Below are 16,960 nucleotides of genomic sequence, written 5' to 3'. Positions count from 1 at the left end.
GCCCAGATTCCCTTCTCCTTATCACAATCTCCTGCCATTGCATAATAAATCATGAAACATGCAGCCACGTGGGTAGAGAGCCCACACAGCCCAGCTCAGGGAATTTTCATACCTGTGCGATCCTTCCCGTACGTGCTGGGGCATCCTGTACCCCGTCTCTGCCCTCACCCCTCCTCCTGTTGACGCTCATGCAGCCACATCCACTTTGTGTCTGACTGACTTCCCTCACCGCTCAGCCTCAGGGCAGGTGGGCATGGGCTTTGCTGTTCTGTGCTGGCCTGTGTGTGTGTGTGTGTGTGTGTGTGTGTGTGTGTGTGGTGGGAAGAGGTGGAAAAGTCACCGTGTGGACACCAGCCCACCACTGTCCCTGGACCATGCTTCCTTCCCCAAGCTCTGCCTCAGTCACTAGGCGGGGGTCGGACACGGCAGACCCAGGGCTGGCTTGCTGGGCTGCCTGGCCCCTCCTGGAAGCAACTTCCCTTCTTCCCTCCCAGTTTCTGCAGGACACCCTGGACGCGCTCTTCAACATCATGATGGAGCACTCGCGGAGTGCGGAGTACGACATCCTGGTCTTCGATGCCCTGGTGAGTAGGGAGGCATCACTGGGGCCCACCTGGAAGGCGGAGGAGATGGAGCCAGCTTCCCCAGGCTGCGGTGAAACTGGGCCAGGATGGAGCCCTTGAGGCTGGTGCTGCAAACAGCCTCCCTGGCCTCCAGGAGTCCTGGGAGCCCCTGAGCCAGGATGCAGAGGCTCTGTGCACTTCCTCCCTGGCCACCTCTCCAACTTTCAGCCCAGCAGGCAGAGCATGGGGCGGGGGGGCTGAGTTCCCAGGCCTTCCACGGCCCACCCTCTCCCGACCAGTCTTCCCCCCCCCCCCCGTCTTCCCAGGCACTCTTTCTCTTCTCCCCTACCACAGCCCCTGTTTTCTTAGAGCCATGTCAAAATACACAAGGGGCAGAGCTCAAGGGGGCCTGTGGGAGGCCTGAGTCCAATCCTTAAGTACTGCAGAATAACTTTAGAGCACAAGACGGGGAGAGAGGAAGGGGTGTGGGGAGGAGAGTATAGGAAGGCAAGAAAAAGGAAGGAAGGAAGGAAGGAAGGAAGGAAGGAAGGAAGGAAGGAAGGAAGGAAGGAAAGAAGGAAGGAAGGAAGGAAGGAAGGAAGGAAGGAAGGAAGGAAGGAAGGGAGGGAAGAGAGAATGGAAGGAGGGGAGGGTTGGGTGGGAGGGTAGAGGAGGACAATTCCTGGCCCCCACAGCTCAGGGAAAGGCTGACGTGGAGATATGGGGCCAGCACAGGGTGTCACACATGTCTGACCCACTGGAGGTGATGCCTTTGTCTCCTAACACCGGGGGCCTGCCGGGGGAGGCACTGCAGGGCACATGGCCTTGGATGTGTGTCAGAGCCCCAGCTCCCAGCAGAGGGACCTGGAGGGGGTTTGAACAGGGAATGGGGTGGCAGATGGTCATTCTTTCCCCTGCGCTGCAACTCCCCCCCCTCCTTCTGGAATCCTCCTCAGATCTACATCATAGGCCTGATTGCAGACCGGAAGTTCCAGCACTTCAACACGGTTCTGGAGGCTTACATCCGGCAACACTTCAGCGCCACGCTGGCTTACAAGTGAGTGCAGCCAGCGGTGTGCCCCACGCGAGCGCCCCACGCCCGCTCCCGAGCGCTGGGGGACGGGGTGGGAGTCGGCGGGAGGGGACCGCACACCCTCTCCTCACAGAGCCTCCTGTGTGGTGGTGAAGGAGCGGGGGGTGATTGCAGTGACAGTCTCTGCAGGGAGAGAATGCTGGGAGACACTAGCACCCCACAATTCTGCCCGATCCCCTGCTGGCCCCATTTTCCCAGTTCCTCCCCTGGACCCTCCACGGCAGGAATCGCCTCCCCTGTCCCCTCCTCAAGGTGTTTTCAAGCCCTTGGTTTTTGTGCGCATGCTGGGGGACTTCCTGGTATGCAGCTGGGGCCGCCCGCTCCCCTCTCACTGTGGCTGCAGTGCGCTGTCACCGTCCTGCGGGAGCGGAGCGTGGGGAGTGGGGGAGACGGGAAACACCCTGACCCGCACACCTCGCTCAGGAAGCTGATGACCGTGCTGAAGACTTACCTGGACACCTCCAGCCGGGGCGAGCAGTGCGAGCCCATCCTGCGGACCCTGAAGGCGCTGGAGTACGTGTTCAAGTTCATCGTGCGCTCCCCGGACGCTCTTCTCCCAGTGAGTGCTGACCCAGCTCTCCTCCACTGAGTACTGACTCATCTCCACTGAGTACTGACCCAGCTCTCCTCCACTGAGTACTGACTCATCTCCACTGAGTACTGACTCATCTCCACTGAGTACTGACTCAGCTCTCCTCCACTGAGTACTGACTCACCTCCTCCACTGCGTACTGACTCATCTCCACTGAGTACTGACTCACCTCCTCCACTGCGTACTGACTCATCTCCACTGAGTACTGACTCACCTCCTCCACTGCGTACTGACTCATCTCCACTGAGTACTGACTCACCTCCTCCACTGCGTACTGACTCATCTCCACTGAGTACTGACTCAGCTCTCCTCCACTGAGTACTGACTCATCTCCACTGAGTACTGACTCATCTCCACTGAGTACTGACTCAGCTCTCCTCCACTGAGTACTGACTCACCTCCTCCACTGCGTACTGACTCATCTCCACTGAGTACTGACTCACCTCCTCCACTGAGTACTGACTCACTTCCACTGAGTACTGACCCAGCTCTCCTCCACTGAGTACTGACTCACCTCCTCCACTGAGTACTGACTCACTTCCACTGAGTACTGACCCAGCTCTCCTCCACTGAGTACTGACTCATCTCCTCCACTGAGTACTGACTCAGCTCTCCTCCACTGAGTACTGACTCAGCTCTCCTCCACTGAGTACTGACTCACCTCCTCCACTGAGTACTGACTCACCTCCTCCACTGAGTACTGACTCACCTCCTCCACTGAGTACTGACTCACTTCCACTGAGTACTGACCCAGCTCTCCTCCACTGAGTACTGACTCACCTCCTCCACTGAGTACTGACTCATCTCCACTGAGTACTGACTCAGCTCTCCTCCACTGAGTACTGACTCATCTCCACTGAGTACTGACTCATCTCCACTGAGTACTGACTCACCTCCTCCACTGCGTACTGACTCACCTCCTCCACTGAGTACTGACTCATCTCCTCCACTGAGTACCGACTCACCTCCTCCACTGAGTACTGATCACCTCCTCCACTGAGTACTGATCACCTCCTCCACTGAGTACTGACTCACCTCCTCCACTGAGTACTGACTCACCTCCTCCACTGAGTACTGACTCATCTCTCCTCCACTGAGTACTGATCACCTCCTCCACTGAGTACTGACTCACCTCCTCCACTGAGTACTGACTCACCTCCTCCACTGAGTATTGACCCAGCTCTTCTCCACTGAGTACTGACTCACCTCCTCCACTGAGTACTGACTCACCTCCTCCACTGAGTACTGACCCAGCTCACAGCAATGGTGTCACCCGCACAGGGGACACAGGCCTCCGGCTGTGTGGACAGGCCCTCTTTTCATGTCATATCATTTCAAGAAACATGCACAGATCTGTATTAGGCGGGAGAAGGGTGGAGGGGAGGGGAGGAGAACGGGGGCCTGGCATCTCCCAGCCCCCTCCAACCCCCCCCCCCCCCGGAGCTCGGGTGTCAGCATGAGCACAGTAGGACATCAAGAGAAGAAGCAGGTAGGGAAGTTCTGCCTTTGCCCTGGTGCCCCAGGAAGGAGTAGAGAACCTGCCATGGAACAGGAGGGCCAGAGGACAAATCCCGTCCCCACTGTGCGCTCCACGGGTCAGCATGCACAGTGCTGGGGGCACTGACCCTCCACAGAGCTCCGCACATAGCACCCTGCCTCCCGCGCCCCTGCCCCCTTTCTGGGAAGGTCCCTGCCTCAGTGAATGGAGCCCAGCTCTCTGCAGGTGTTCTGTTTTGCATGGCCATGTTGTTCTGCCCACACCTCCTGCCTCCATGCCCCACCCCGTCCCTGGCTCTCATGGCTCCTAGGTAAGCAGTGTTCTCGTCCAGGGTGGGCATCCAGCAGGGCTGTGGGGAAAGCTCTGGCTCACCACGGCCGCCCGGAGTCACACGGAATAACACACGAGCCTCTGCCATTTTAAACAAATGCGGATTTAACCGGGAGGCACTTGCCAGCAAGGCTTGTTTTCCTTGTTCACATGCGAATGAATATTAACAGGCAGTCATCTGCGCGTGTCGAGCGGGGGCTGGCGTGCCAGGCGCCTGCTCCCAGCCATTCCTGCAGCTCCTCCTGCAGCTAATTTGTTTGCGTGTTCGTATCATTTATTCCTGCGTAAGCCTGTTTCGGGGCTCGGGTATAATTTCAGCTTTTGATGTCAGTAATGGTCTGTAAATGGCACGATTGCCGTTAATGGAGTTACTGTGGGATGGGTGAGAACAGTCATCGGGGGTGTTGACAGGCAGTACCTGCCCTTTAGTGTCTAGTTTGTGCTCTGCTGCCCATCCCTGAGCCCCCATCTCCCTGCTCTTCCTCGTCTGCTGTGCCTGGACCGCTGTGGGGGCCTTCTCCAGAGGTCTGAGTGTAGACGCTTCTCCAATGTTCCTTTCTCTCCATCTTCCAGCACTGGCTGAGAGTCCAGGTCAGCCATGCCTGCCTGGAGATAGATTTCCCTCACGGGTGAATCATGAAAGGATTTTGGAAATGTCGCGTGGCTCCTAAGAGCTGAGCTGTCATAGTCAGCTATTATAGTTTCCATTAAAAAAACAGCTCCACGCAGACACCTTTGCATGTGGGTTTAGGCCACACGCATCCACAATGTCGTAGTGGACACTGAAGGGTGGGTGGAGCCAGGCGCTGGTCATCCCGGCTGTGGAGGAGGCTGCAGCTGGAGGCTCACAGTTCAGTTCAGAGCCAGCGGGACAGCCGGCCAGCAAAATGCCAGAATCTAGGTGTGATTCGAGGGGTAGAGGTCCCGCCATGAGTCAGTAAAGTTGAGTACAAGCACAGGCGTTCAAACTCCATGTCAGGGAGAAAGAAGTTAGTAAACTTATGTTTTAGCCACTGTGTGTGTGTGTGTGTGTGTGTGTGTGTGTGTGTGTGTGTGTGTGTATGTGTTCACTTTTTCTGTTATCTTAGCCTTATGGGTCCCATTTCCTGCAGTTTTTAGAATTAGATGTTCTGTGATATAGGCAAGGGATGGAAATTTGGAAAAATAGAAATAAGGAGCACAGGAGAGCCCTCCACAGAGGAATTTTTCTTCACCCAATGGACAGGCAGTGAGGCCTGGGCTTGGCCTTCTTTGTATAGGGATGTATTTCTCACTCTGCTCCACCAAGAAGGCTCAGCATTAGGCAGAATCTTCTCCCCACCCCCACCCCTCACACCCCCCCTCCTTGCCCTCCTTCCCACCCTCTCCTTCTCCAACAAACAGCATCAAAACCAGACCTGTCAGGACAGGGTGGCTTTCTAGTCCAAAAGCACTCAGTGTCCACGCTGGCTGTGTAAAGTCCGTGTCTCCTCCACAGACAGCTCAGCCAGTCATGGAAATCCCCCCACCGTAGAGGTTGGCAGGGTGTTTGCTCTACTGTCCTGTCAGAAACAGAAACTTCAAGCTTGATCTGTCCTACCACTGGCCAGGGCCTTTCCCCAGTCCACCCATAGGGTCTCCACCAGCAAAGGCCTGAAGCTGAGCATGGCCCAGGGCCTCTATCTTCTGTGCTTTTCTGTGCACCCATGGTGAAGTTTCCCTCTGGCCACAGCAAAAGGCCCACGGCTAATGATGGCTCGGAGCTCAGTCCAGGGGGGCCAATGCTTTCCTGTCTCTCCAGGAAGGAGACCTGGGCATATTTGAACTCTGGGCCTCCTTTGCTGCTCCCAGATTTCAAAACAAAGAGTTTTACTGCATAGGTACTGAAAAAAAATCCATAAGCATTCTATGGAAAATGTGAACACTTCTGTTTTTGTTACTGCCTCACATATCCTGGAAGCTTCCTAGGTTGTTAGAAAAGCATCTGGAAGCTGGATTGGTGAGAGACGGAGCCAGAAACAAATTTCCTCTAGGCGTAAAACTTTCAAAACCCACTGGTCCCTACAGAAAGTGCTAGGAGGATTCTGATGCATACTTGTTTGTCTTTGAAGTATCTGATGGCATCATTTGTGCTTGTTTCGAAATATCTTCGAAACATGGCAGAGAGAGACAGAGACAGAGACAGACAGAGGGAGGGAGAGGTGGGGGGTGTATGTGCACTCGTGTGTGTGTGTGTGTGTGTGTGTGTATGCGTGTGTGTGTGTGTATGCGTGTGTGTGTGTGTGCGTGCGTGTGTGTGTGTGTGCGTGTGTGTGTGTGTGCGTATGTGTGTGTCTTTGATCCTAAGAACACTCCATTTCTAATTGTATCAGAGAATGGAAGCCCTGAGAGCCATTTTTCACACTGATGAAGAGGTGTACTTAAGCGAAGAATTATACACAGTCACTCTTCATGCCGGGTGACACGCCTGGTCTCATCTCGGTAGAATGAAGGATGGCGCCAGCCAGGCGTCTCCCTGTGCTCACAGCCTAGCGTTCTTTCCAGAGCTTGGGCCTGCCTCTCCCTGCCTCCTTATCGTTAATATATTACCCAAGCTTCCATCCCTCAAGAGTGAAGTGCAGGCTTGAGATGGACGGTCTTCCTTTCTTTCTCCCAATGTGGTTCACTTCTATTGTTATTTCTGCGTGAGGCAGCTTTCCCCCGTGATTGTATGGTTGCATTTTGAATCCAGATGCTCTGGGGCATTCCATCTCGATGATTTTGCAAAGCAGGACCATGACCTGTGGTCTTCCTTGCACAGAGTCCTTCTGTGGGGCTGCCTGGCGGGCCCGTGACCTGCCACGCAGTGGGAGCCACCAGCTCCAAAACAGACAAGCTGCTTTGTCATTGAAATCAGCTCGTTGTCCGGAGTGGGGCTGAGCAGGGCCTGGTGGCTGCTGGTGATGCTCCAAAAAGTAATTCCAGAGTAGAGGGGCTGCCAGGCACTCACCAGCATGCCCACACGCTGCACATCCTAACTCACCATTCAACACACCCAGCACACCATGCACACACCACAGACACGCCACACAACCATGTACACACCAGGCTCATACCACATATACCGTGCACACACCGCGCACACCACACACACATCCCCTGGGCCATCAGTCTGCAGCCGCCGCGCTCCCCACGTGCACAGGGCTGCCGGATGTATCCAGATGTGGCTGCAGCTGGATCGCAGACCCCGGAATGGCTCTTGAGCTGCTCCCGCTCGTCTCCTAGTCAGGAGCCTCGGAGCCCTTCCATAATTTGCTCCCTGACAGCCTCAGCGGGCTTCTGGATCATCTAGGTTTTCTGGGCCAGAGCCCTTGTGGACAGGCTCCACAGTCAATGCCTTCTCAGCTCTGGTGGCATTTCTTCCTCTACCGTTCCAAAGGGCTTGCCAGAGAATGGCAGATGGTGGCGTGGCTTGCTCAGTGCCACGGACGTGATGACCGCTGAGGTGAATTATACACGAAATCACCCCAGGTGCCCGTCTCCCATCCTGGTCTCTCTCACACTCACACAAAGGCTGTGTCTGACCCGGCCTCTCAAAGGTGGCGCCTGCCGACCTGAGGAATGACACAAATGCGTTCTCTTCCATCCAGGCTTTACGAAGGCAAAGAACAGACAGAGTTCGAAGAATCCATGAGACGGCTCTTTGAATCCATCAACAACCTGATGAAGAGTCAGCACAAAACCACCATCCTTTTGCAGGTTTGTCTCCCCTCAGCCCTACCTCAGCCAGCACCACGCATGCTGGGAACATGGCTTCTTTCTCCTGAATACCCAGTCTGGTGCAAGGGGGAGGCCTGGCCTGCTTCCGTGGTGGGGGGATTGACAGGATGCATGCTTTTATTATTGTCAGTCACGGGGCTTGAACTCAGGGCCTGGACCTTCTCTCTGAACTCTGTGGTGAAGGCTCTGCCACTTTGAGCCACAACTCTACGGCTTTCTGGTGTTTAACTGGAGGCCTCACAGCTCTCCTGCCCAGCTCCTCAGATCCCAGCCTCCTGAATGGCTGGGACATAGTTGCCTCTTGGTCCCCAGGGAAGGGCACCTCTGAAGGCCTCGCCAATGTCAAAATCCATGGTGTCTAAACTGGGTTTCCCGTGTAACGCTCACTCTCACTGCCACAGCACAGGTCCCCTTCTGGAACGAGAAAGTCCCTCATTGGACTAGAGGCCAGTCTGCAGACTGTGGGAGCAATCAAGCTCCCTGCAAGGCTGGCCATAGGTGGAGACAGTTTCCCAGCAGGGTTGGAATAAGGCCACTGTGCCAGGGAGACGTTCAGAATGATCCCCCGGCTCTGAGGGGCTCCTGACGGTGGCCTCCTCAATGAAGAAACCCCAGACACATTTGTCTGAGCCCATGAGTTAACACAAGTTGCCTCTTCAGATAATCCGCGCCATCTTTCCAGTTGCTGATTGCATTAACGGTTGTTTGGGGGATGGGGGCACTGAGACTCTGGTTGGAATCCATAGGGAAGAAGTGTTGGGCTAGAACGGAGGGCAGCGGCCGCCTGTCCATGGAGGGTTTGCTTCCACAGCTGGGAGTTCCTGCGCTGGCCAGTCAGAATCTCACCAGGATCCTCCCTTCGGATGCTGGGCACTGCCAGGCTTCCTAAAGTAATTGATCGGTCAGGACTGGGGTTGGAGCCGGGGGAATGGTTGAGGCTCCCAGAGCATTGTGATGTGAAGCAGCGAGTTTTGGGAACCATTCTGCTTACTACGTCCTCGGGTTTACCAGACAGTGAGGGCTGGAGTGCCTGTGTCCGCCCTCCCCTGGAAGGGGACTTTGTCTGGCTATCGGTTACCATGGAAACTGGAAGATTCCTGACATGAGCATCCGTTGAATGAATGCATACACAACACCAGCACAGGTGTTAGGATGTCAACCTTAGGTGAGAAGCCTGAGCTGGTCACGTGGCCTCTGGACATGGAATGGCAAGAGATGTGGTCCAGATTCACAAAGACAGCCCTCATCACTACCCTCAAAGAACACTGTGTTGCAGTCGCTTCCCTTGAAGAAAACTGTGCTTCATTCACTAGCCCTGAAGAAGACTATGTTCCAATCACCACTCGACTAGGACTCAGCACACTTCCTGAAGTACCGGCTGCCCTGGGACTATTTGGGACTGCTGCCTTACAGTTCTACCCTCCTTTCCTTGTGCTGGCTTAAAGAAAGTTTCCTCCCTTTCCTGTACAGCAGTCCTTACCATTGCATAACAAGAGAGATACCTGGAGCCATGCCTGCACGAGGGACACCTGTGCAGGGTGTCCTGTGAAGGGCTGGTTTCAGCCCTTCTTTGGGCCACATGGCCTTAGGGTGTGTGGGAGTGGGAGGAGGGAGAGAGTGAGAGACAACTGACCAATTGACTGACCGACCCACTGACCCACCAACCGACAGACGGACCAACACACAGACCAACACACCCACACCCAAACACCACAACACCTAGAGAGACTGACTGCTGAGGTTGACCAGTTGCCTTGAGAGAAGTTCCAAGGACTATATTATGGAGAAGCAGAAATGAAGAACTGAGGCAAGAAGCAGTAGCTGGTGGCAGAAGTGGGGCAAGGGGAGAAAGGAGAAGTTGCCACAGAAAGAGAAATGTAGAAGGGAGGATGCCATCTTGGAGCTAGAGTAGAGTTTCCTTCACTGCTCTGTTGTGTGGAGCGCAGGTATCCTGGGGAAAGAGGGAGACAAGAAGGTGTGGGAAGGAGGCAGGATGTTTGTATTTTCCTCCCTTGCTGTAAGAGGGAGCGTCCGGAAGCCCCTTCAAACAGCAAAGGAGGAGATGCATCCCACGTGGCCAACACGGGTGGGGCTGACACCATTACTGGCACTGCGTCTCTTTCTCTGGGTTCTTACGGCCTGGGTAATTGCATCCGTCATGCCTGCATTGCCCAGATTATGACACCTTTTCCCGGATTTCCACTCCAGAGCCTCCAAGAGGGTTTGATCTCTTGTGTAATTTGCTGTAAGGACCAAATTTAGCCTGGGGATTTACATAAAGCCCATGTTGTTCTCCACCGATTTCCATGCTTGTTGCCAAGTTGTCAGGGAAGGATTGAAAGACCAGTGTTCCGGATTTGTGAAGCCTGATTTTTGGAAGGCGCTGGTGACAGGAGGGAGGTTAAGGTCAGGAGACAGAAGGGCACGGTGGGGCAGGGGGTGTCATCCATGCAGCCCCAGACTGCAGGTCAGAGCTAGGACATGGAGCCCAAGGCCCAGGGACTGAGCCAGGACCTTCATGGTCTGTCAGTCTGCTGGGCCTTGGCTTGTCCTTGGGCCCACACGGAACTAGAGGACTAAAAGAAGCAGCTCAAGTAGTATCAGAAATGCAGGAAGGAGATACCTCATTTAGCTCAAGTAAGCCTTTCCCGTTTATCCCTCCCCACCAAACAAGATTTGGGGGCTGTTTTACTCCTGGGGTGTTCGTGAGGGATCATTTGGGGTCCTGACCTGGTCAGGCAAAGTCACTTCATGTTAAGACATTCAGTAATTCGTTTCAAGTGAGAATAAGCTCACTGTGGAGTTTTACGCCACGAGCATCCAGGAGAATCTGTCATTGTAGGCCAGGTTGAGCAGCAGCAGGGATCCACTCCTCAGGTCTCTCAGGCTGGGGTGGGCAGGCTCCAGGAGGGAAGGCCTCCTCAGTGTCTGCCTGCTGAGCTCTAAGGAGAGCAGGTCAGGTTCACATCTCAGCTTTGTCCATTGTGAATTCTGGGTCCAGTGAGTTGTTTGCCCACTTCTGAGGCTCAGCAGGCCTGGAGAAGAGCCTCCTGCAGGTTTCTTTATTGCCTTGGTGAGGCAGCCGCTCTCTCAGAACCGGAGAACAGAGAGCTCCAAGAGCTCTTTCCTCCCCCCTTCTCTCCTCTTTTTCTCTTCCCTCTCCCTCCCCCTTTCCTTCTCCCCTCCCCCTTTCTCTCCCTTCTCCTCCCTCTCCCTCCTAGTCCTGGAGTTTGAATTTCATGCTTGCTAAGCAGGTCCTCTACCACTCAAGCCACCCTGCCAGTCTTTCTGTGTTGGGTATTTTCAGGGTAGATTCCTGCTTTGTGCCCATGGGGGCCTGGACTGCGGTCCTCCTGTTGGTGTGAGGATGCCAGGGTCACACCAGTGCATCCAGAGGCAGTTGAGGTGGAGTTTTTTTGGACTGGCAGCCCAGCCTGCCTTCCCCCCCCCCCGACCCCCGCAAGGTCTGCCCCTCTATGTAGGATTATGACTCCCTGAGCCTGGCATTTCCACTCGGATACATTATCTGTGCAGCTTCCTTTGATATGAAACCCATTACGGTGTTGACATTTAGAAATCATGACAGGAGGGGCAAGGAGAAGTCCTTGGAGGGAGGCAGTCCTTGCAGCGTCGCGGGGCTAGGGGCTCTGAGAGCAGCTGGCTCTCACTGAAGCCTCGGCTGCTCTGTTGCCAACACCGCGACCTTGAGCAGGTTACCGAATCTTCCTGAGAACGAGGTTCTTAATCTAGGGAAGTATTTCCCCTACAGGGTGGTAATTAAGCAGATAATCTATTAACGGTGCTCGGTGTGCTGAATGCCGCACATTCTCAGAGAACAGACCTAATCGTTAATTCACTGAGAAGCTTAGTTTTGCATGGCCAGTGGTGAGATATTCTGAAAGAAAGAAGTTTCACCGTTTTTGTGTCTGGTTGCTAGGGATATCCCTAGTCACCTAGGACATGGAAAAAGAAGAAAAGAATAAAAATCAGCCGTCAGCGGGGGCTGGTGGCTCACACTTGTCATCCTAACTACTCGAGAGGCTGAGATCTGAGGATCGTGGCTCAAAGCCGGCCTGGACAGGAAAGCCCGTGAGACTCTTAGCTCTAAAAACTCAGAATCACCCAGACGTGGAGCTGTGGCTCAAGGGGTCGAGTGTGAGCCTTGAACACCGAGGGCTGGGGAAGCTCAGGAACAGCGCCCTGGCCCTGAGTTCAAACCCCAGGATCCAACAAACCAAACCAAAACACTACCAAGTCCTTGGGCGTGACCTTCAGGGCCTGGTGTGGTCTGTCTTTGCCCCTTGCTCTGCTGGTGCTGGCTGGGTGGTCCTGTGAACGGAGGGAAGGAGGAATCCGCCTGGATGCTCGGGGCCTCTGCTGAGCCAGTGGATTTGAACTCACCACTCATCTCTTGTCGCCGTGGTCATAAACATCAGCAGCTTGAGCCAGGCCGTCCTTGTCTTGCCCTGATGGGTGTCCAGAGCACCCCAGCTCTCTGCTGGACACGTACACATTGTGCTTAGCCCTGTGCCCGTGCAAACCAGAGGCTCGTCTCCCCACGTTGTAGACAAGCATTTCAGGGTCTGTCTGTCTGGAGCTGCGAGAATGAGAAGGCGTGGGGGTGGACTCTGCATGTGCACAAGCAGCACATCCAGGCTGTGGTCACTCCACTGCCCCTCCTGCCCCTTTGAGGGTGGGGACGGAGCACTGTACAGAGCCCTGTACGTTCTGGGGTGTCGAGGCCTCTCTGACCCGAGCTGTGTCTGAGTCGCGCCCCGTGTGGCCATCTTGCCGTTTCTTTCACCTCCCATCCAGGTGGCGGCTTTGAAATACATCCCCTCTGTCCTGCACGATGTGGAGACGGTCTTTGATGCCAAGTTGCTCAGGTGAGCACTTCTCACTCCGTCACCTGCTGCTTATCCTGTGAGGGCGTCCAGGCCCTGGATCAAGCCTGGCCGGGGAGGCACCGACCAGGACTTTACACATAGAAAGACACATCATGTATGTGTGCACACACGTAAGGATACGTTCATACACACTTACATGTATACACTTATAAAGGCCGGATTCCATCTATGCTTATACAAACACACAGACCTCACAGATGTTTATACAGATATAACACTGGCCCTGCTCCACAGTCAGTACCCAGGGTTGCGGGCCGGTTTATTTTTTTTCCTTCAGATTTTCACATCTCAGGGTACTGTTAATATCCAGCACTCACACTGTGTCTGCATTATGAGCCTGATGCTGTCAGGATGGGGGTCTGGGCTCTCACAGAGAACCTGGTCCAGGACTGGGAGGGAGGGAGGACGTGGTATAACTGCTACCTCTCTGCCCTCAGCCAGCTCCTGTACGAGTTCTATACCTGTATCCCTCCCGTGAAGCTGCAGAAGCAGAAAGTGCAGTCCCTGAGCGAAGTCGTCCAGAGCAACTTGTTCAAGAAGCAAGGTGAGCGCCACACAGCCAGGCATCTGCAGACAGAGAGGTGGTGCCGGCGGGCAGAGCAGGGCGGGGCCTTCAGGTGTGTCACACCATGACCCCTCATGAGACCGGGGCAGTCGACATTAGAATGGACATGGATGTTAGGAAAGCTTAGGTTTGTTTTCCTTGAGAAAGTGTAAGCAGGTGGCAAGTTTGGCACCACACACGCAGAGTAGTTATGGGTTTTTCCTCCTCCTGTGGTTTACATCTCCTGCCTGAAGGGATGTGACGGAGAGTTCTTGTCATACCCAGCCTTCGACTGCGAAGCAGTGCAGATTTTGAGAATGAACCGGAGAGCTTATTAAAGTGCGGATTTCTGGGTCCCTCTTAGGCGCTCGGCTTGAGGAGGCTCCAGCAGGAGTCACTTCAGCTTTTAGAAGAAATGCATATGATTCTTGAGTGGGAAACGCGCTGAGTAGGTCATGTGGATCTGGTGTAAGATTCCTCAGGAGAGGTCTGACCACTCTGGCTTTTCCCAGGGCAGCTGGCATCTCCGCTCTCCTGGGCCCCTAGGGTGCTGGCAGACCTGTGGACACAGGCCCCATGTCTCCGCTCTGCTCTAAGTGTCCCTGCAGTGGTGTCCAGGCACGGTTTCAGCCCTGTACAGGATGGAAGCCTTGGGCTGCAGTGGACAGGAAGGATTCAGTCCTGTGTCCGTGCACCTAAAATCAGTGTGAAAGAGAAACATGAGTCACTCAGGGCTCCAGAAGTGGGGACCATCTACTCTTGCAGGGCCCGAGTCCTCTGACTCGCTCTGACCTTGACCTTGGCCCAGAGGACAGGACTGGGTCCCTCCCTCCCCTCCCTCCCCTTAGATGGGGCTCAGGGTCGCTCATCCTCTCCCCTTAACTCCCTGGCTGCAACATGGGAGAAGGGCTTTTGGCAATGTCCCGCCATGGGTTTGGCTCCTGGTTTTTTTCAGTCTGTGAAGTCGAGATAGCATTGGGGTTGGTGTGAGTAAGATGAGGTAGCCAGTGGTGGGGGAGGGCTGTCAGGTCCCTTTAGAGCGGACTTGAGAGGCATGCCGGGAGTGGGAGCGGTTGTGTCCACAGACGGTGTGGAGCCTGCAGTCCATTTCATTGATTTTATTATTTTTTTAGCACACTACAGTTTTCAGGGTGCCTCCCTCCCCCCCCTAAAAAAATAGCAGATCGTTTCAAAGCTACGTAGTCTTTCTTCCCGGCTAGACTGGCCCATGATAAGGTAAGCGCAGTTCACAACCGCTCACTTGAGGCAAAGGGGGAGATTTGGGAACCTGCTGAAAAGGTGACACAGAACCAGGCAAGAGACCTGCCTGGCTCCTGGGACCCCAGACAGTCCTCCGCTTCCTCCTTCCACATCCCAGGAGGACATGGCCTTGCCAAGGTCAAGGTCAAGCTCCAGGGTGAGTCCAGTCCCAGCTCTGAGGGCCTCTGCCCTCTGCTAGGCACAGTGCTCGGTCCCTGTGAGACATCGCAGGGGAGGCAAGCCAGGTGGTGCTAGGCCCCAGGAGAGACTGCCCTCTCTCAACCCCCTCTCAGTCCTTCTCAAGTCTCTCTCAAGTCCCTCTCAGATCTGTCCCCACAGACCTGGGCTGCCCTCCCTTATCCACGGAGGGGCTGACCTCTGGCTTCCAGATGTCCTCAGAGCACATGGTTTTCTTTGTTACCAGTCGTCCCCACCGCCTTCCATGAGTCTCAGGGTCTATTTGAGGTAGCAGTTTCCTTCCAAAATACATATAAGTGGGTGAAAACACAGGTCTTTTGTGCAAAGCCCCAAGTAAGCAACAGGGCGGGCTATGAGCTTGGATGGCGCACGTGTGGCGGGTAGCCTTGACGGGGCAGTGGTTTGTCAGAATGGGGGAATATTGGATTCTCTCCAGGCCCAGCGGGCAGGAGGTGGCTGAACCCAGCTGCCACAATTCCTTCAGAGAACAGCCAGAGACGCAATCATGAAAAGCGAAGCCGGAGGCCCCCCCTCTTGAGGTGGTGCAGTTCTCAGCCTCGGGCCCCCCTCTTGAGGTGTCCCATGGTTGTTCCAGCCACGTCTACGTCCATCACAGGACAGACAGCCACAGGAAGAGGCCGAGCAAACACTCCCCCAGCCTGGTCCCCATCTTCAGGCGCAGACATGAGCATTCGGTTTCTTTTTATTTGTGTAGGTGGGGCTTGAACTCTGGGCCTGGGCACTGTCTCTGAGCTCTTTCCGCTCAAGGCTAGTGCTCTATCACTTTGAGCCACAAGTGCTACTTCTGTTTTCTGGTGGTTAGTTGGAGATAAGAATCAAAGAGACTTTCCTGCCAGACTGGCTTTAAGCCTCTAAGGGCAGATCTCCACCCCTGAGTAGCTAGGGTGACAGATGTGAGCCCCCAGGGCCTGAGGACCTTTAGATTTAAATAAACAAAGAATTAACTACAGCCCCAGGCACAGGTGTGGGCTGGCTGACCGGTTGCCTCTGCTACTGCAGTGTCTGTCTGGAGGCTCAGGTGCTTTCAGTTAAGGTGTGCTCTCTAAGAAGGAGGTTCTGCTTTTCAGCAAAGGTCGTTTAGGGACTTATTGCAAAACTTCCTAAGTGCCATGATAAACTCAGATAAGTGATGTCTTTTCTGGAAACCAGAAGTTGGGTAAGCAGCCCGCGTAGGTGTTTTCTCTGATGTTTGAAATGGTGAACGACATGCTGTTGCATTTGGTGGCAGCTGACACTGGCTTTTATTCCAGGGATGGCATTCTCTTCTGAGGTTATGTCTTAGACCTTCTCCTCATCTTCTTTTCCTCTCCTCCCTCTGATAATCTTATTTCTCAATTAGGGGCTGTGACCCGGTGGACAGATGAAAACCCCTTTCCTGCCACCACAGCAGTTTAAAGTTAGCAAGCAGAGTGTGAGCATGGCCAGAATATTAAAGCTATTTATCAAAATGGAGCCAGGAACTTTCCACATCTCACACCTGTCGTTTCCTGGACTCAGATGTCTGCATGGGGGAAAGTGGTGCTAGGTTGCACTTCTGGGTGTTTTTTTTTTTTTCCCCATCATCTCATCATCTTCCAGTATTGCTTGGTTTATCTCCTGCTCCCCAAAGCAAGCATTTTCCTTAGCCATAAGCTGCCCATGGGCCCCCGCTCTGATCTTCCGTGGCAGGGCCTGGGCTGAGGCTCTTTCTGGGTTCTCTCCAGGGCCAGGCTCCTTCAGGCCCTCTCGCCCATGGTCCTCCTTCCACTAACCTGGTACCTCCTGCACCCAGCTCCATCTCCAGAGAATTTACCCTCACCTACAGGAAACTGGAAAAAAGAGCCAGTGACTTACAGACTGGCAGAGCCCAACGGTTGAAAGATGAATTCCTGAATCAGTGGATAGGCTAGAACTTTGAGACACACAAGAAATAATGCTACTTCTATGACTGAGAGAGATAGGGGCAGGGAGGGGGGAAGCCAGCATCGCTAAATGCAAGGCTGGCAACATTAACGATGAGCCATTCTCGCTCCGTATCCAAAATTAACACGATAACTTGCACATTGAGGCTAATCCAGACGTGCGCTAATGGAGCAGGCATGCAGAATTCATTCCCACAACGCCTGGTGTGTGATGAGCCTCCACCTCCTCCAGCCGAGGCTCCCTCCCCACAGAGCGGCCGAGGGTTAGCCCAGACCCCTCGGGCCTGGAGGGTGCAGGCTTCCCACCCCCCCCCA

General features: G+C 54.5%; 1 protein-coding gene across 1 annotated transcript in view; it reads left to right on the top strand.

Annotated features, from left to right (window-relative positions):
• Dock2 (dedicator of cytokinesis 2) overlaps positions 1-16,960 on the top strand; it is a 145,190-nt gene that overhangs the window by 25,677 nt on the left and 102,553 nt on the right. Inside the window, 8 exon segments of the mRNA XM_090320794.1 lie at positions 495-584; positions 1,520-1,620; positions 2,080-2,197; positions 2,199-2,215; positions 7,685-7,793; positions 12,630-12,700; positions 13,159-13,265; positions 15,319-15,434. Of these exon segments, the coding sequence (XP_090176920.1) occupies positions 495-584; positions 1,520-1,620; positions 2,080-2,197; positions 2,199-2,215; positions 7,685-7,793; positions 12,630-12,700; positions 13,159-13,265; positions 15,319-15,434 (729 nt within the window).

This window comes from Megascapheus bottae, chromosome 29 (assembly GCF_031878675.1).
Source record: "Megascapheus bottae isolate mThoBot1 chromosome 29, mThoBot2.hap1, whole genome shotgun sequence".
Taxonomy (NCBI): domain Eukaryota; kingdom Metazoa; phylum Chordata; class Mammalia; order Rodentia; family Geomyidae; genus Megascapheus; species Megascapheus bottae.
The sequence above is the reverse complement of the archived record's forward strand: the minus strand, read 5'-3'. Positions and strand labels throughout refer to the sequence as shown.